At 45.7% G+C, this 18,375-nt stretch overlaps 1 protein-coding gene and 1 long non-coding RNA gene across 5 annotated transcripts; one reads left to right on the top strand and one right to left on the bottom strand.

Annotated features, from left to right (window-relative positions):
* Positions 1-447: 447 nt before the first annotated feature.
* On the bottom strand, positions 448-15,068 carry LOC147584541 (uncharacterized). Of its 2 annotated transcripts, XR_015250836.1 has the most exons (4): positions 14,649-15,068; positions 11,216-14,361; positions 9,901-10,015; positions 448-755 (listed from the first exon to the last, which is right to left on the bottom strand). It is a non-coding gene; the product is annotated as an uncharacterized LOC147584541 (long non-coding RNA). The 2 variants fall into 2 exon arrangements; XR_015250841.1 differs by lacking the exon at positions 11,216-14,361.
* On the top strand, positions 9,710-12,223 carry LOC112861153 (transmembrane emp24 domain-containing protein 9-like). 3 transcript variants are annotated; one of them, XM_086705946.1, is made up of 5 exons: positions 9,710-9,967; positions 10,333-10,433; positions 10,764-10,889; positions 11,440-11,550; positions 11,730-12,223. In XM_086705946.1, exons 1-5 carry the CDS (start codon positions 9,838-9,840, stop codon positions 11,877-11,879), a joined length of 618 nt encoding a protein of 205 aa, XP_086562072.1. In that variant the 5' UTR covers positions 9,710-9,837; the 3' UTR covers positions 11,880-12,223. The 3 variants fall into 3 exon arrangements, with proteins under 3 accessions (XP_086562072.1, XP_086562073.1, XP_086562071.1); XM_086705945.1 differs by having other exon boundaries at positions 9,712-9,967; positions 11,440-11,586; XM_086705947.1 differs by lacking the exon at positions 10,764-10,889 and having other exon boundaries at positions 11,440-11,586.
* Positions 15,069-18,375: the final 3,307 nt, after the last annotated feature.

Raw genomic sequence — 18,375 nt, 5'->3', positions numbered from 1 at the left:
TACGCCTGCTTCCGAATTACCGCCCAAGAATTGAAACCTTTTTTTTTTTTTGTTAATCGCCCTGGCGGCGGGGCGACTACTAGTGTTTATAAAATTTTTACAGATGCTCCAAGTAACGCAGTTTGGTTGCGGTCGCAGTGAATAACGAGCAGATACAGGATTGAAACCGCGGATCCCTGACTTTCCTCGGGATTGCATCCGACACTCTGGGCTTTCTTCTATTTTTAAAAACTGAACTTTAAAAAGTGACACAAACAGTGCACCAACTTATTTTGGAAAAAAAAAATTAAAGTACAAAAACAACAACAACAAAAAGCTGAGGTCTCATTTTACCACGTCTTTGCCACCTGAAACCCATCCATTGGTAAATCTGGTCTACCCTGGTCTGTAAGGTCCCCGGTATCCACCCCCCCCCCCCCCCCCCCCGCACTCTCATCAGTACCGGACATCATCCACGCGAGTGTTGCTGCCGGAGCACTGCCCTGATGACTTCTCTCCGAAGGTGGTTCGGTGTCCCAGGGGCCCGCTAGTAAAGGAGTATTGGGGTCTTGGGCCAGGGTCGCCCCGTTTTGGAGGTCTCTGCGCGCAGTGTGAAATGAACAGAGGTCTGAGTCTGCCCTTCGTGTCCTTCCTGGATTTGATCCATAGTCTAGTGTATTGTGGCAGCAGTTTATGACTGTGTGCATCGTCAAGGTTTCATAGAAGTTGGAGGTTTTTCTCTCTACTTCGGCTTCTCTTTGTTATTTCGTTTGGCCCTGTGGAGGGAAGTTTAATGACAATCTGTTGACATTTCCCCCTCATTGTAAGTCTTGATCTCCTTTTTCTTAACAGTAACAATATAATGTAATCTTTGCTCATACAGTACCTTATTTTTAAACCATTTCTCTGATGAAAGTGGTTAAGATTTCTTTTCCCCTACTATTTGCTCTTACATTTATTGCTGCAATAAATACTCTTGTTCATTTTCTAAAAGAGCATTATTATAGGACATAGTTTTTGATGAAGTCACAAAATTGCCCTTTCAAACTTCATGCCAATTACAGTCTCACCAGCAGTGTGTCCTAATGCTTATTTTCCACACTCTGGTCTAATGTTCTCAACCTTTTTTTTTTTTTTTTTTTTAATGTTTATTTATTTTTGAGAGAGAGAGAGATCATGAACAGGAGAGGGGCAGAGAGAGAAAGGGAGAGAGAATCCCAAAGAGGCTCCACACTGTCAGCCTCCAACGCAGGGCTCCAACCCACCAATTTATTAGGTCATGACCCAAGCCCAAATCAAGAATCAGACGCTAAGCTGACTGAGCCAGCCAGGTGCCCCTGGTTGTGTTTTTCTTAATGCTATTATAACTACATGCTATTAGTGTTGATGTAACCATCACACAGAATTAACAAATGATTACAGAATTGATAAACAATAACATTTTATAATAACAGTTTCTAGTATTTGTAAAATTAAACTTTTTATGTTGAGATAACTATAGATTCACATGCAGTTGCAAGAAACAATGCAGAAAGATCCAGTGTACCAATTACCCAGTTTCCCCCATTGTAATATCTTGCCCAAGTATAATGCAATATCACAAACAAGACATTGACATTGATAGTCAAGACACAGAACATTTCCATCACCATAGGGATCCCTCATGTTGTGTGTTAAAGCCACACTCACTTCCCTATTCTTTCATCCTTTCCTTTTTTTTTTTTTTTTTAATGTTTATTTGTTTTTGAGAGAGGATGTGTGAGAGTGGGGTAGGGGCAGAGAGAGAGAGGGAGACAGAGGATCTGAAGTAGGTTCCTCACTAACAGCAGAGGGCCCTATGTGGGGCTTGAAATCACAAGGCATGAGATCATGACCTGAGCCAAAATCAGGAGTTGGACGCTCAACCAACAGAGCCACCCAGGTGCGCTCCTTGTTTTTTTTAATTTTTTTAATTTTTAAAATTTTTAGTTTTGGGAGAGAGAGAGAGAGAGTGCGTGGAGGAGTAGAGAGGGAGACAGAGGATCCAGAGCAAGCTTTGCATTGACAGCAGAGAGCCTGATGTGGGGCTCAAACTCAAGAACTGTGAGATCATGACCGGAGCTGAAGTCAGCCACTTAACCAACTGAACCATCCAGGCACCTCTTTTTCACCGTCTCCTTAACTTCAGACAACTGATCTGTGTTCTTCCTTTCTATAATTTTGTCATTTCAAGAATGTATAAATGGAATCATACAGTATATAACCTTTTACGGTTGGCTTTTTTCACTTAGTTAATTCTCTGGAGATTTAAGCAGTTTATTGCTTGTATCAACAATTATAGCAAAAAAAGTAACTACTACATACGATGTGTATACATATAATTTGTTTGATATCAGTCACAGGAAAGGGTGAGAACAGAGCTAGCTGTTAAAAGGAGCAGAGAGTTTTTGGGTGTTACTGAAGGTAAACTGGTATAAATTCAAATTGGAATGTTTTAACTTTTAGGATATTAAATGTAACCCCCATGGTAACCACAAAGAAAATAGCTGTAAAATATACACAGAAGAATGTGGGAAAGGAATTTACATGTTTAACTACTAATTTAGAGGAATTTAGGGACCCCTGGGTGGCTCAGTCGGCTAAGCGGCCAACTTCAGCTCAGGCCATGATCTCGCTGTCAGTGGGTTCGAGCCCCGCATCGGGCTTTGTGCTGACAGTTCAGAGCCTGGAGCCTGCTTCAGATTCTGTGTGTCTTTCTCTCCCTCTCTCTCTGCCCCTCCCCTGCTCATGCTCTCAAAAATAAATAAACATTTAAAAAATAAAAGCTTTATAGTTTTATACTTTATATATATTTTTTTTAATTTTTTTTTCAACGTTTATTTATTTTTGGGACAGAGAGAGACAGAGCATGAACGGGGGAGGGGCAGAGAGAGAGGGAGACACAGAATCGGAAACAGGCTCCAGGCTCCGAGCCATCAGCCCAGAGCCTGACGCGGGGCTCGAACCCACGGACCGCGAGATCGTGACCTGGCTGAAGTCGGACGCTTAACCGACTGCGCCACCCAGGCGCCCCTATACTTTATATTTAAATCTATATTCTATTTTGAGTTCATTTTTTTATTTTATTTTATTTTTTTTAATTTTTTTTCAACGTTTTTTATTTATTTTTGGGACAGAAAGAGACAGAGCATGAACGGGGGAGGGGCAGAGAGAGAGGGAGACACAGAATCGGAAACAGGCTCCAGGCTCCGAGCCATCAGCCCAGAGCCTGACGCGGGGCTCGAACTCACGGACCGCGAGATCGTGACCTGGCTGAAGTCGGACGCTTAACCGACTGCGCCACCCAGGCACCCCTTGAGTTCATTTTTTTAATAAAGTGTGAGTATAAGTCAAGTCTTGTGTGTGTGTGTGTGTGTGTGTGTGTGTGTGTGTGTGTGTGTGTGTGTCAAAGGATGGCAAATAACTATAGCATCACTTGTTGAAAAGGCTATCTTCAAGGGGTGCCTGGGTGGCTAAATCCAACTTCGGCTCCGCTCATGATCTCATGGTTTGTGAATTCTAGCCCCTCATCAGGCTCTGCGCTGACAGCTCAGAGCCTGGAGCCTGCTTCAGATTCTGTGTCTCCCTCTCTCTCTGCCCCTACCCAACTCACGCTCTGTCTCTGCTCTAAAAAATAAATGACCGGGGCGCCTGGGTGGCGCAGTCGGTTAAGCGTCCGACTTCAGCCAGGTCACGATCTCGCGGTCCGTGAGTTCGAGCCCCGCGTCAGGCTCTGGGCTGATGGCTCGGATCCTGGAGCCTGTTTCCGATTCTGTGTCTCCCTCTCTCTCTGCCCCTCCCCTGTTCATGCTGTGTCTCTCTCTGTCCCAAAAAAAATAAATAAAAACGTTGAAAAAAAAAATAAAAAAAAATAAAAAATAAATGACCATTAAAAAAAAATAATAGAAAAGGCTATTTTCAAGAGAATGAGAAGCCAAGCCATAAATTGGGAGAAAATCTCTGTAAAGGATGTATATCAGAAATAATTGCTACCCAAAATATACAAAGAACAGACAAAAAACAACAAAATATACAAAGAACCCTTAAAACTCCACAGTAAGAAATGAATAACCCAATGAAGAAATGAGCAAGAGATCTGAACAGACTGTTCAGCAAAGAAGATCATACATGGCAAAAAAAGCATATGAAAACCTGGTTATGATCATATGTCATTAGGGAAATGCAAATTGAAACAATGAGATACCACCAGGGACCTATTAGAATGATAAAAATCCAAACACTGACAACCAACACCAAATGCTGGTAAGGTTATGGTGCAACAGGGACTCTTAATCATTGCTGGTGAGAATGCAAAATGTTACAGCCATTTTGGATGATAGTTTGATAGTTTCTTATAAGACTAAACATACTCTTAGCATGTAATCCAGCAATAGGGCTCCTTGGTATTTACCCAAATAAATTGAAAAGTTATGTCCACACAAAATCTTGCATAAAGATATTTGTAGCAGCTTTATTTATACTTGCCCAAACTTGAAAGCAACCAAGATGTCCTTCAGTAAGTGAGTGTACAAATAAACTGTGGTACATACAGATAATGGAATATTATTTAGTGCCAAAAAGAAATGGGCTATCAAGCCATGAAAAGACATGGAGAAACCTTACATGCATATTGCTAAGTGAAAGAAGCCAATCCAAAAAACGTTGTTACTGTATGATTCCAACCATGCAACATTCTAGAAAAGGCAAAAGATCAGTGGTTGCCAGGAAGGGAGGAGGAGGGATGAATAGGCAGAATGCAGAGTATTCTTAGGGCAATGAAACTATTCTATATGACATTATAATGGTAGATACATGTCCAAAACCATAGAATGTAAAACACCAAGATGGACTCCCAATGTAAACTAAGGACTTTGGGTGAAAATAATGTGTCAATGTAGGTTCATTGATTGTAACAAATGTACTACTTTGGTGCAGGATATATTCTAAAAGTTTTTATTTATTTATTTTGAGAGGGGGGAGGGAGGAGAGAGAGAGAGAGAGAGAGAGAGAGAGAGAGAGAGAGAGAGAGAGAGAGAGCGCACAAGCAGGGGAGGGTCAGAGAGAGAGAGGGAGAGAGAATCCCGAGAAGGATCCACACTGTCAGCACAGAGCCCAATGCAGGGCTTCATCCCACAAATTGTGGGATCGTGACCTGAGTCAAAATCAAGAGTTGGATGATTAACCAACTGAGCCACACCAGTGCCCCTATAGTTTTGATTTTTTGACTAAGGCATACAATGTCTTGAAATCAGGTAGACTGATTTCTGCCACTTTATTCTTCTTCACGAATGTTTTAGTTATGCTAGTTCCTTTGCCTCTCCATGTAAATTTTAGAATAATCTTGTCTATGTTAAAAAAAAAAAAAAAACTCCTGGGGCGCCTGGGTGGCTCAGTCAGTTGAGTGTCCGACTTCAGCTCAGGTCATGATCTTGTGGTCTGTGGGTTCGAGCCCCACATCGGGCTCTGTGCTGACAGCACAGAGCCTGGAGCATGCTTCAGATTCTGTCTCCCTCTCTCTCTGTCCCTCCCCTGCTCATGCTCTGTCTTTCTCTCTGTCAAAAATAAATTGAAAAAATTAAAATAAAACAAAACTCCTGGTGGGACTTTGACATGAATTGTGTTAAACTTGGGTAATAGTTTGGAAAGAATTGCCATATTTACTATGTTGAGTGTTCTGATCTATGAACACAGTATGTCTCTGCATTTATTTGGTCTTCTTTGACTTTTTCTTCATCAGAATTTTGTAATTTTCAGCAAACAGATTTTATGCGTATTTTGTTAAGATTTCACGTGAGTAATTCATTTTCTATGAACTGACTGTAAATCATATTGTTTTTAACTTTGGTTTCCTTATATTTATTGTTAGTATGTAGACATGTGATTGATTTGTACATGTTGCTCTTATGTTATACAAACTTGCTGAATTCATTTATTAGTTCTAGGAAATCTATGGATTTCTTAGACTTTTCTAAATATATAATCATGTCATCTACAAATAGGGACAGTTTTATTTCTTCCTTTCCCATCCGCATGCCTTTTTTTTCCTTAGCCTTCTTACAGTTACTAGATCTGATACAATGTTAAATAAGAGTGGTGAGAGGGATACCTGGGTGGCTCAGTCGGTTAAGAATCTGACTCTTGATTTCGGCTCAGGTCATGATCTCACAGTTCGTGGGATCGAGCCCCACATCAGGCTCTGAGCTGACAATATGGAGCCTACTTGGGATTCTTTCTGTCCCTCTCCCCTCTCTCAAAATACATAAAATAAAATTTTAAAAAGTTTTTTTTATTATGAATTATGTCAAATCTACCAGTGTTTGAGTGGAAATTAAGCCTTTATGTAGTTTTGTATGCTGTAATATGTCTTCAAATAAATCTCTCCTATTAAAAAAAACCCATCAAATTCTGAGGTCTTGGGTGAACCACAGATGGGGCAAGTAGACGTAGCACCGCAGTGTCTTCTTTTAATCTTGCAAATGGCACCCAGGTTCAGTGGTCTTGGCAGCAATTGTGGAACGAGCTTTTTGTCAAGTGGGAGGATCGCAGACTGGTGGGTTCACTGCTCTTATGTTCCTAGCCTCGTCATCGATCAGAAATAGGCTGTTCTATTTTTAACAAAACACTTTTACTCCTTGGGCAGTCATATTCCCCCTTCTTAATGTCTGGATTCTGGGCTTTGAAATCTCACTGGTGCACTATCTCCTTACATGTATTTTGATGCAAGCATTTTCCACTTTTCACTCTTTGGGGGATTTCTGTGAGTAGTCTGATCAATGGACCACTTCCACGCAAGACTGGTTACTCATATAGTGGGGTGTGGGGGCTGCCACTGGTCCATCCATGTTTGTTACAGGTCTGCAATGATTTAAGTACAGAAATTGAGTTTTTAGAACCTTTTATAGAAGTTTAACATTGATGTGATATCCAAGCACATGATTAGTTTCATTTTTAATTGTATTTTATAAGAGTATTGGCTTATGAGGGATTGCAAATTTTATTGGAAACAAAACAAAGCCAATACTTTACTCCAGGTGGTGGTAGTGCTGGTTCAGAGAACAATCAGGACCAAGGACAGCACCCCTGTCTCCCAAACCGGAGTCCTCGCTTTTCTGCCTTTGCTCCCAGCTGTAGCTACATTCCCTGGTAGACAACTAGTTCCCAAATCAACAGATGCTTTTCAGCTCTTGTTTATTTGGCCTTTATACAGCGTGACTGTTATTAATAACTGAATCTGTCATTTTTGTTTAATAGTCATTCCAAATGAGGAAGTAAGAAACACTCTCCTAGGATTGTCAACGAGCCACACCATTAAAATGAGGGGACAATTCCGGTAACTAAAATATATTATCAGTCTTAAAACACTGTATTGTAATTGCTCCTTTTCTTTCAGTGGGCTCTTAGATGGCAGATGACAGGTCTAATTCATTTTCATGTCCAACACGTGTCATAACACCTGGACCAGAGTTCGTGTCAGCAAATGCCTGCCACTTATCAACTGGGTGATCTTGGGCAAGTTTTTACTCAACTTTGCAGCTATTTCCCTCTCTAGCTATTAAACTGGAATAGCATTAGAGTCTGCCTAACAATTTTTAAAAGATTAGTTCACTTAGTGAACTTAAAAAGTGATTACAGGGACACCGGGGTGGCTTAGTCAGTTGAGCGTCCGACTTCAGCTCAGGTCATGATCTCACGGTTCGTGAAGTTTGAAACCCACATCGGGCTCACTGTTGTAAGCCTGTCAGTGCAGAGCCTGTTTCTGATCCTCTGTCCCCCTTTCACTGCCCTTTCCCCCCTTGTGCTCTCTCAAAAATAAATAAAACATAAAAGGAATCAATTTTAAAAAAAGTGATTATAATAGTGCCGGGCATTAAAGAACAAAAAAGATGATCATCAGGGTGCCTGGCTAGCTCCAGTTGGGAAAGCATGTGACTTTTGATTTCAGGGTTGTGAGTTCTAGCCCCATGTTGGGTGTAGACATTACTTAAATAAATAAAATCTTATTTAAAGGGGCACCTAGATGGCTCAGTTGGTTAAGTGTCTGACTTAATTTCTGCTCAGGTCACGATCTCACAGTCATGAGATCAAGCCCCATGTTGGGCTCTATGCTGGGTGTGAAGCCTGCTTAAGATTCTCTGTCTCTCTTTCTCCCTCCCCTGCTCAAACGTGCTCTCTCTCTCTCTCAAAACAACTTATTTTTAAAAAAAATTTCTTTTGGGGTGCCTGGGTAGCTCAGTCGGTTGAGTGTCAGACTTTGGCTCAGGTCATGATCTCATGGTTCATGGGTTCCAGCCCCGTGTCGGGCTCTGTACTGACAGCTCAGGGCCTGGAGCCTGCTTTGAATTCTGTGCCTCCCTTTCTCTCTCTGCTCCTCCCCTGCTCACACTCTGTCTCTCTCTCAAAAATAAATAAAGATTAAAAAATTTTTTTAAATTTCTTTTAATGTCTATTTACTTTTGAGAGAGAGAGAGAGAGCGAGCAAGCTGAAGAGAGGCAGAAAGAGAGGGAGACAAAGAATCCGAAGCAGGCTCTAGACTCTGAGCTGACAGCACAAAGCATGATGTGGCGCTTGAACTCATGAACCACGAGACCATGACCTGAGCCGAAGTCAAACACTTAACCTATTGAGACACCCAGGTGCCCCTCTCAAAAAAAAAAAAAACTTATTAAAAAAAATCATCATCACCACCACCACCACCACCACCACCACCACCACATGTTGCAGAATAAACTAATGAGCATCTCTTAGCACCACAGGCACTAGGTGGTGGAAGACTTCATCCCACTACCTGGGTTGAACTACATCTTTCTACTGACATGTTTGGGTCTACACTATTCTCACAGGGCATTGTGGGCTTTGGAATTCTCTAGATTTGTTTTTTCTCCGCTCCCATTTTGTCATGTTGGCTCCACTCTCCCACCCCTTTCGGTTGTGTACTGCTATCCTTTTCCAGTGGCTTTCCTGCTATCTTCTCTCCCCTCCAGGCTCACCCACAACCTCTTCCTGGTTCCTAGTGCAGACGGAAGTACACTGGATGAAGGGCTCCCCTATTATGTGGGCCTGGCACCTCCTGTGCCCTTAGATTCGGCCCAATTACCTTCACCCTCAAAGTTCCTGTAACTTTTCTTCCCCTAGTTCCTTAACTGGCCTACTGGCTGCTAGGCAATCCTAGGCCCCCCTGCCTAAATTGTTCTTGTCTCTCGCTGCTCAGGGAGGTCTTAATCATCCTTCAAGGCTTGAGTCAAATCTACCACTTCCACGAAAGCCGCGACATTTCCCTCTCCCCTTCCTGAATTGCTGCTTCAGCCTCTAAACCCCACAGGGCTTCTCTTCTCATTCCATGTCACCATGTCACCCCCTCTCCCCTAATCAATCCTAAACTCTTCTAGGTAGAAGCCCAGGTCATAAACGTCCCGTTATCCCCATCCTTTCAGCACACATCTGGGGTGGCTGCGCCGCATGTTGCAGAGGGCAACCCTCCGCCCCTGAAGCTGTTACCCCAATCGGCAAGATGGGCTAACAGCAGCTACGCCTCCCCGGGTTTCTGCGTGGATTAAGAGATGCCAGGTGGCGGAAAGCGCTCTAGAGCGTTCCTCCAGGTTGTTGGGGGCGGGGGGGTCTCACTTGGCCCCTCAGCAGCGTGGGTCGGCGGGAACGCGCCGGGGGCGGGGCCACGCGAGGGCTCCCGGGAGTTGTAGTCCGTGCGCGAGTTTGCAGTCTCCGCAGGCTCCGCGCGGAGACCGGAGGACTCGCCTGGGAAGGTGGCGGGGGCCTGCGGGGCGCGAGGAGCTGGGCCCCGGGCTCGCCCCGGGCGGGGATGGGGCACAGCGCGGGCAACCGGTATGGCCCTGCCGCTGCTGCTGGGGCAGCTGCTGGCGCTGATGGGCCCCGGGGACGCGTTCTACCTCGAGGTCCGCGAGCTGGAGGAGAAGTGCTTCATCCAGGAGATCCCCGATGGTACCGTGGTCATAGGTGCGCGTCTCGGCCAGTCCTGGCCTTGCCCTCCCTGCACCTAGAGTCCTGAGAGGGGAGGGAAATGGGTGGCACCAGCTCAGGCCCATATCTTCCCTCCCCTGCCGGGGGTAGGGCTCAGAGGGATGGGTGGACAGCAGTCTGGCCAAGGCATCCTTTCTCTTGCCTGTGCCGGGGATGGGGGCCCTAGGAGGCTAGTCTGAACCAGACTGGAATGATGGCAGAGAAGTGGGGCTGGAGAAGGGAGGAGAGGCCGAGGGCCGTGGTCGGTCTCCTCAGACTCAAGATCTTCCTGTTCCTCCCCTGACCACTGGGACTCCATCATGGGTATGGATGGGATTGCACCTCCGTTGCCTCTCCATTAGGTAACTACAAGACGGAGCTATACGACCCTGCTATGGAAAAGTACCAGCCCTCCCCCCAGTGGATCAATTTATTTGTGTTTGTGAAGGACCCGGAGAACAAGGTGAGGCAGGCCTTTACTCCTTGCAGCCTTCCACCGGGCCCCCACCCCCAGGCCCCCAGAGTCAATGTGTAGCCTTCTCTAGTCCTTCATTTCTCACAGAAGGATCTGTCTTCTCACAGGCAGGATAGCTTAAGGAGGGCCATGCTCTTTGCAAACTGTACTCTGTATTGGCAATGCTGGGATCTGAGAATTTCTGGCCAAACTGATGTCCTTTCTTTCACACTGTCCCCTCTGGCCTGTGGGGGTGTAGACCTGGGATACCCCTACAATTCTCCTGGAAGCAGGTGTATGGCTAACATCTCTGTGCTCACTGGAGGCTGCTTCCTCTAGAACCTTCTGGCCCGTCAGTACGGCCCTCAGGGCAGCTTCACCTTCACCTCCCAGTCTCCAGGAGAGCACCAGATCTGCCTCCACCTTGAGTCTATCCGGTTCGCCCTCTTCTATGATGGCAAGCTGGTGAGTGTGGCAGGTGGGAGGTCCACCGTCCCCAGGGGCTCAATTTCTCTGCCTCTAGAGTGAGAAGGGTGCAGTGGGTGGTGCCTGTTGAGTAGGGCTGGGACTTCACATGAAGTAAGCACATGGGGAACAGATCTTGAGGATAAAAGGAGACCTTGGGAGGGAGTTACCGTGACTTAAAATCCTCCCTCAGCTCCCTGCCCCATCCCTAGGATACAGACTGAGTTTCACCATGTGAAATTCAGAGCTGTTCTGCTGATTGCTTCAGGCCTCTCCATTGTCATCTCCCAATACAGGACTTTTAGTAAACTGCCTCAGAGTCTTACCTCTGTTTCCTTTGCACATGTTGTCCCTATCCTTGGTGTTTTGAATATACAACTCCACACAAGCCGAGTCCCGATCTGGTGTTTGGACGCCCAGAGCAAGGCCAGTCAACAAGTTGGTGTGTGAGGAACAGTGTCAGGCCCAGGCTGGGATGCAGAAGCTTAGATTTCCAGCAGGTCCATGGAGCTAAGCTCCCTGACTCCCACCCTTGGTTCCCCCGTTCCAGGCGATTCACTTGGATATGCAGTTGGGTGAACGCAGCAACGATTACGCGGAGTTTGCAGCCAAGGACAAGCTGACCCAGCTGCATCTGCGTGTCCAGCAGCTTGTGGAGCAGGTGGAGTTGATCCAGAAGGAGCAGGAATACCAGAGGGTGAGGGGCTGGGTTGGGCTGGCACAGTTGGGACGGGGGATGTATCACCTCCTGGGAAGGGAAGCTTCCCGCTCTTCCCCCAGAGTTGGTGGGGGTGCAATTCAGTTCCGGACGCGTATCTACTCCCTTCTCCCCTCCCACAGTGGCGAGAGGAGCGCTTCCGGCAGACCAGCGAGAGCACCAACCAGCGGGTGCTGTGGTGGTCCATTCTGCAGACCTTCATCCTCGTGGCCACAGGTGTCTGGCAGATGCAGCACCTCAAGAGTTTCTTTAAAGCCAAGAAGCTGGTGTAGGTGGGCCCTAGAAACCCAGCCCCAACTCATTCCCCTTCTGTTCACTGATGGGAAGTGGCCTGGCTTGGTCTATTTCCTGGTTCCCAACCCCCCAACCCTGCAGGGCTTCCTTGCTTACTGGCAGGGGGACAGAGGACTTCTTTGAACTGGTTTCTCAGCCAGCACTTGGGAAAGGATGGGTTTCCCACTAAACGCTTGGTCGGGGAGCTGAAGGATTCTGTGTGGCTCTGTGCTGCTGAGGAGGGTGACGGTGCCCCCATCCCCAGGCTAAACCAGATGGATGAACTATCCCAAGATGGAGAATTAAGAGTGAATTATAAACTGCAGACTCTCTGACCTAAGCATTTATTGCCTCCTACTCTGCAATTCATTCCGGTGTTTTGTTTCTAACCAGATATTGACAGGTGTGTGAGGCCCCACATGTACTGGTTGGGGCTGATCCCAAAATGGATGGGGTGAAGGAAGCTTGTACTCCAAAAGCCTTAGCAACTTGTGGAGTCCTTTCCAGAAAAGTCCAATTTGGGTCCATCTTATGGGTAACCTGAGCGCTTGTGCGGATCCTCTGTCTCTTTCTGGGGTTGGGTCAAGTTCATGTGCTATTCTAGCCACTTGGACTGCTGGGTTCTTCCAGGAGGTCAGGTGGGCACCTCTGTCTTCCTACTATTTTCTGCCAATCTGTGTCTCTCTTTGTGATGTCACTGGTTGATTTTTTTCAGGAGATTCTTTTTCTCTTTTCTTTCCTTCTTCCCCCTCCTTCCCTCCTTCCTTTCTCTCTTTGTTCCTTTTTCTTTCTTCCTCTTTCTTCCCTCCTTATTTCCTCTTTCCCTCCCTCTCTCTTCCTTCCTTTCTTTTTCTTAAACAAGATTGGAAGTAATTGTTTCCATTATGTTCAGCATTCCTGTGACTCAGCCTTCACATGCGCACACAAGTATAGATAACCAGGCATCTATGTACCCACTGCATCTGCCTGATCTAGCCCACGTTTTACCAAGCCCTCTGCTGGTTGCTCTGTTGGAATATAGTCAGCGCTCATATGAATCTGATGTTTTCTGTCATAAGGAAGCTCACTCATCAATAAAATCAAGTCCAAATCATCAAGGCCAAGGGAGACTCCCCATTAGGAGGGGGAAGTTGTGACAAACCCTGCTCTTGGCCCCTGGGACAGACACAACCTCCCCTAAGATACTCTTGAGGGACGCTGCAAGCCTTGGAGATGTTGCTCATTTGTGGGTGTGGTCATGACTGGCCTCTGGAAAGTATGAATGGACTGAACTGAAGGCTGAGGGAAACCACTAGAGAGTAACCAGAGTATGTGATCATAGGGTCCATTACCCTTACTTGAAGCTGGTGCATATGTGTGTGTGGGGGGAGGGGGGGTGCTCTGCTGTCTGCCACAGGAGAAGCAGAGTGATCCAGAAAGGCACACTCTTGCACACGGAGCCTCTGGTCTGACACCAAATGAGGCAGGGCTTGAACAACAGCTAAGGGTGATGCATGCTTCTGAGGAGAAGGCTGTGCACTAAGATTGACATGATTGGAACTCTAGCCTAGTCTAGATGGTCAGGAAATGCTGCTTTTTAGAATTGCATTTATGATTAGGAGTTAGCTGGAAGAAGTGTGTTCTGGCCAGAGGGAATAGCACCTACAGAAGCCCTAAGGCAAAAAAGAATATGGCAATTTGGGGAAACTGAAAGGAGGCCACTATATCATAATCCCGACTCTAAGAGAGACCACAGGACAGATATGGTGTTCGCTGGGGGTATGGGAGGTGAAAGTGAACCTGCCTTCAGCCATACTGCCCCACCAACATGACCTAGAGAGAAGGGGCTTCAGCGAGTGTTACAATGAGGATGGGGCTGGAAGGAAACAGGGCTTAAGGATCTCACTGCCTACAAAGTTAGCAAACAGAGCCTTAGGCACTCCACAACACTAAAAGGAAGGTCCAGAGATGCTCAGCAGCAGTTGCCGAAAACTTATCTGACAGGGAGCCTCGGTGGCTCAGGTGATTGAGCAGAGGATTCTTGATTTCTGCTCAGCTCATAATCCCAGGGTCATGGGATCGAGCCCTGCCACAGGCTCCACGTTGAGCATGGAGCCTGCTTAAGATTCTCTCTCTGTGCTCCTCTCCCCCTCTCTTGCAGGGACACACTCTCTCTCTTTAAAAAAAAAAAAAAAAAAGCTTATCTAGCAAGGGAGAAGAGTCTGAGAAGAGGCTGAGATGTGACTGCTTCTGGGAAGGGCTTTCCTTCATTCACAGCTCCTGCTCTTTCAACTCTTTTGGGGTGACTCCATTGTTAAATGAAAGGGGACAACTAAAGATTTGTTTTCCTTTGTTTTAATATCCTTATCTGGCGAAACTAACAGTTGCTTCTTCGTTTTGGAAAGCACTCTGTCCTGTGAAACCTTAAAGTCTGGATGCCACAGCGTTAGAGTTGACAAAATTCTTTGACTGCCAGCACCACAATTAAGGCACCAACCACACCTGTAAGATAGGTGAGTTTCCATGTCACAGACCAGGAAACCGGCTCAGGGAAGCTCAGTGACTTGGCAGAGTCACGCAGCAGTCGGTAAGAGGTTGAGAGGAGCCGCTAGCACTGCAGCAGCCCAAGCTTGGCCTAGAGCGCAAAGCCGGGCGCGATCTTCTCACAACACCCAACTGTCTTCAGCAGTTCAGCAGATGCGGCAACTAGGAGGGGAAGTACCAGCACCTGCCTGGTCTGGCGCCTAAGCGCAGGGCGGAGGGCTCCGTGGGCTTTGGGGTCGGCTCACCTTGTCCTCTGGGTCCTTCACCTCCACGAACATGCCGAGCCCGGGGGTGGCCGGCTGGTACTCCTCCGCTGCTTGTCATACAGCTGCGTCCGGTAGTTTCCTGGAGGTCAGATGAGCGCGAGGTGGCATGGACTCGGCCCACGCCAGCACGCGGCGAGACCGGCTGCTCCCGGCTCTGGAAGAGCTGACTCTCCCCACCCCAAGGTCTTGTTCCAAACTCTTCCCCTCCGCCCGCACCTATAATTATGGTCTCGTCCGGAATCTCTTCAATAAAGCTCTTTGTGGTCTCCCCGATATGGAAGTCAAGCCCGCCTTCACTGGGCGCAAAACACCCTTCCCACTTGCACTTGGCATCCACCCTACTCTAGTCTCGGCAGCCGCAGCAGGCGGCGCGTGGTAACCTTGACGCCGCCGCGGGACATGCCGGGATAGCGAGTTCGACCAGCTGGACTACAAGTCCCGAGATGCCCCGCGGCCTCTGCCGGGCATTACCAGAATAGGGAGCTGCTACTGCCTGGAGTCGAATTGGCGTTCCTGAATTGAAACCTTTGCGTGGATCTTCTTGGTGATCCGGCAAGTGGTAGCGATTCTCAGCTTTTTACAGATGCTGCAAGTATCTGCAGTATGTTTGTGGTCGCAGTGAATCATGAGCTCATACAGGATTGAAACCGAGGATCCCTGACTTTCCTCGGCATTGCAAGAGTGCACGAATTTATCTTTGAAAAAAAAAAAAATTAAAAAGAGGGGGGCACCTGGGTGGTTCAGTCCTTTAAGCATCCGACTCTTGATCTCGGCTCAGGTCATGATCTCACGGTTTGTGGATTTGAGCCCCATGTCAGGCTTTATGCTGACAGCGCAGAGCCTGCTTGGGATTCCCTCTCTCCCTCGCCTGCTTGTTCTCTCTCTGTCTCTCTCTCAAAATAAATAAACCTAAAACAAAACAAAACAAACAAAGCCTGGGAGACTCTCTTTACCATTTCCTTGCCTCCCAAACCCATCCACTCCTAAATCTCATCTACTCTGGTCTGTATGGCTCCAGGAACCAGCCCCCCCCCTTCCCAACCAGGTAAAGGAGTATTAATGGGGGTCTTGGGGCAGAGTCACCCCGTTTTGGAGAGCTCTGTGCTCAGTGTGAGATCAGCAGAGGTCTGAATACCCTGGTTTTACTGTCCTTCCTGGATTTTATACAAATTCTATTTTGGCAGGTCTTGGAGTTAGCAGTTTATAATTGTGCCATGTCAAGGTTTTACAGAAATCATAGGTGTTCTCTCTAATTTACATCCTCTTTGGTGTTTTGTTTGGCCCTAAGAAGAAAATTTTATGAGAATGTGTTATTTCCCCCTCATTGGAAGTCTTTACCTCATTTTTCTTTCTTTCTTCCTTCCTTTCTTCCTTCCTTTCTTTCTTTCTTTCTTTCTTTCTTTCTTTCTTTCTTTTTCTTTCTTAATACTTATTTATTTATTTTGGAGGGAGGGAGGGACAGAGAGAGAGAGAGAGAGGGAGAGAGAGAATCACAGGCAGGATCCCCATTGTCACTGCAGAGCCCGATATGGGGCTGCATCTCAGGAACTGTGAGTTCATGACTTGAGCTGAAATCAAGAGTTAGATGCTTAAGTGACTTAGCTACCCAGAGGCCCCACCATTTTTCTTAACAGTAACAATATAACATAATCGTGGTTCATACAGTACCTTATTTTTTTAACCATTCCTCTGATGAAGTGGTTAAATTTTCTTCCCCCCTAATTATTTGCTCTTTTGTATTGCTGAAATAAAAATTCATGTTCATTTTCTAAAAAAGCATTACTGTAGGACATAGTTTTTTGATAAGAGATCACAAAATTGTCCTTTCAAACTTTGTGCCAATTTACACATTCACAGGACACAGTCTCACCAACAGTGTGTCCTGGTGCTTATTCTCCACTCTCTGGTCAAACATTTTCAAGCTTTTTAATCTTTGCAAAATCAGTGGATGAAAAGTTGTATTTCCCTTTATTTACCACTTATTTCCTTTCCTTCCCACCCTTTTAATTTTTTTCTTTTTTGTTTATTTATTTATTTTTGAGAGAGAGCACACACAGATGGGCAGAGAGAGAGAGAGAGGGAGACATAGAATCTGAAGCAGACTCCAGGCTCTAAGCTGTCAGCACAGAGCCTGACGCGGTGCACCAACCCATGAACCATGATATCATGACCTGAGCCGAAGTTGGCTGCTTAGCCAACTGAGCCACCTCGGCTCCCTCCCGTCCTTTTAATTTTTGTTTCCTCAGATACTGAGTATGTCTTATTGGTCATTTGATTTCTTCTGTGAATTGCTGATTGTGTTTTTCTTGGTGTCATTACAACTACATGCTATTAGTGTTGATGTAACCATCATTCAGAATTAACAAATGATTGCAGAGTTAATAAATGATAATATTTTATAAGAGCTTATAGTATTTGTAAAATTAAACTTTTTATGTTGAGATAATTATAGATTCACAAGAAACAACACAGTTGCAAGAAACAACACAGAGAGATCCAGTGTACCAATTACCCAGTTCCCCCATTGTAAATCTTGCCCAAGTATAATGCAATATCACAAACAAGACATTGACATTGATACAGTCAAGACACAGAACATTTCCATAACCACAGGAATATAATATTGACCTATTGTAGCCTACCTTCCTACTCCTTTACCCCATCTTTAACCCCAGACAACAACGAGTCTATGTTCTACATTTCTATGATTTTGTCATTTCAAGAATGTTCTATAAATGGAATCATACAGTATGCAACCTTTTGAGATTGGTCTTTTCCACTAAGCATAACTCTCTTGAGATTTATTCAGTTTATTGCATGTTTCAACAGCTTCTTTTTATAGGAAAAGTAACCATTACACACAATGAATAAAGTTATAATTCTGTGATATCCACAACGGATAGGTAAGAACAGAGCTGTTACAAGAGCAGAGTTTTTGTGTGTTACTGAAGGTAAACTGGTATAAATTCAAATCCGAGTGAGATAACTTTAGGATGTTAAATGTCATCTCGGTGGTAATCACAAAGAAAATAGCCATAGGAAATACACAAAAGGAATTGAGAAAGGAATTTAAATGATTCACTACTAAAAAATTAACTAAATGCAAAGAAGACAGTAAATGTAGAAAGTGGGGGACAGAAAAAGCTATAAGGCAAATAGAAAACAAAATAGCAAACAGCAGAAAGAAGTCCCTCCTTATCAGCATTTACTTTAAATTGTTTTGAGAGGCTGGGGGAGGGCAGAGGGAGAGGGAGTGAGAGAATCTCAAGCAGGCTCCACGCTCAGTGCAGAGCCCAATGCAGGGCTCGATCTCACAGCCATGAGATCATGACTTGAGCTAAAATCAAGAGTTGGACACTTAGCTGACTGAGCTACCCAGGCATCCCCGTATCAGTAAGTACTCAAAAATTTCTTTAACGTTTATTTATTTTTGAGAGACGGAAATAGAGTGCCAGCGGGGGAGGGGCAGAGGGAGAGGGAGACACAGAATCCGAAGCAGGCTCCAGGCTCCAAGCTGTCAGCACAGAGCTGGATGGGCTCGAACCCACAAACTGTGACATTGTGACCTGAGCCAAAGTCGGATGCTTAACCGACTGGCTACCCAGGCACCCCTCAGTAATTATTTTAAATGTAGATGCATTAGGGGCATCTGGATGGCTCAGTCAGTTGAGCTTCCGACTTCAGCTCAGGTCATGGTCTCGCAGTT

This window comes from Puma concolor, chromosome A1, assembly GCF_028749965.1.
Source record: "Puma concolor isolate L17-30 chromosome A1, mPumCon1.1.hap2, whole genome shotgun sequence".
Lineage (NCBI taxonomy): Eukaryota > Metazoa > Chordata > Mammalia > Carnivora > Felidae > Puma > Puma concolor.
Note: the sequence above shows the minus strand (reverse complement) of the source record. Positions and strands in the feature narration are given on the sequence as shown.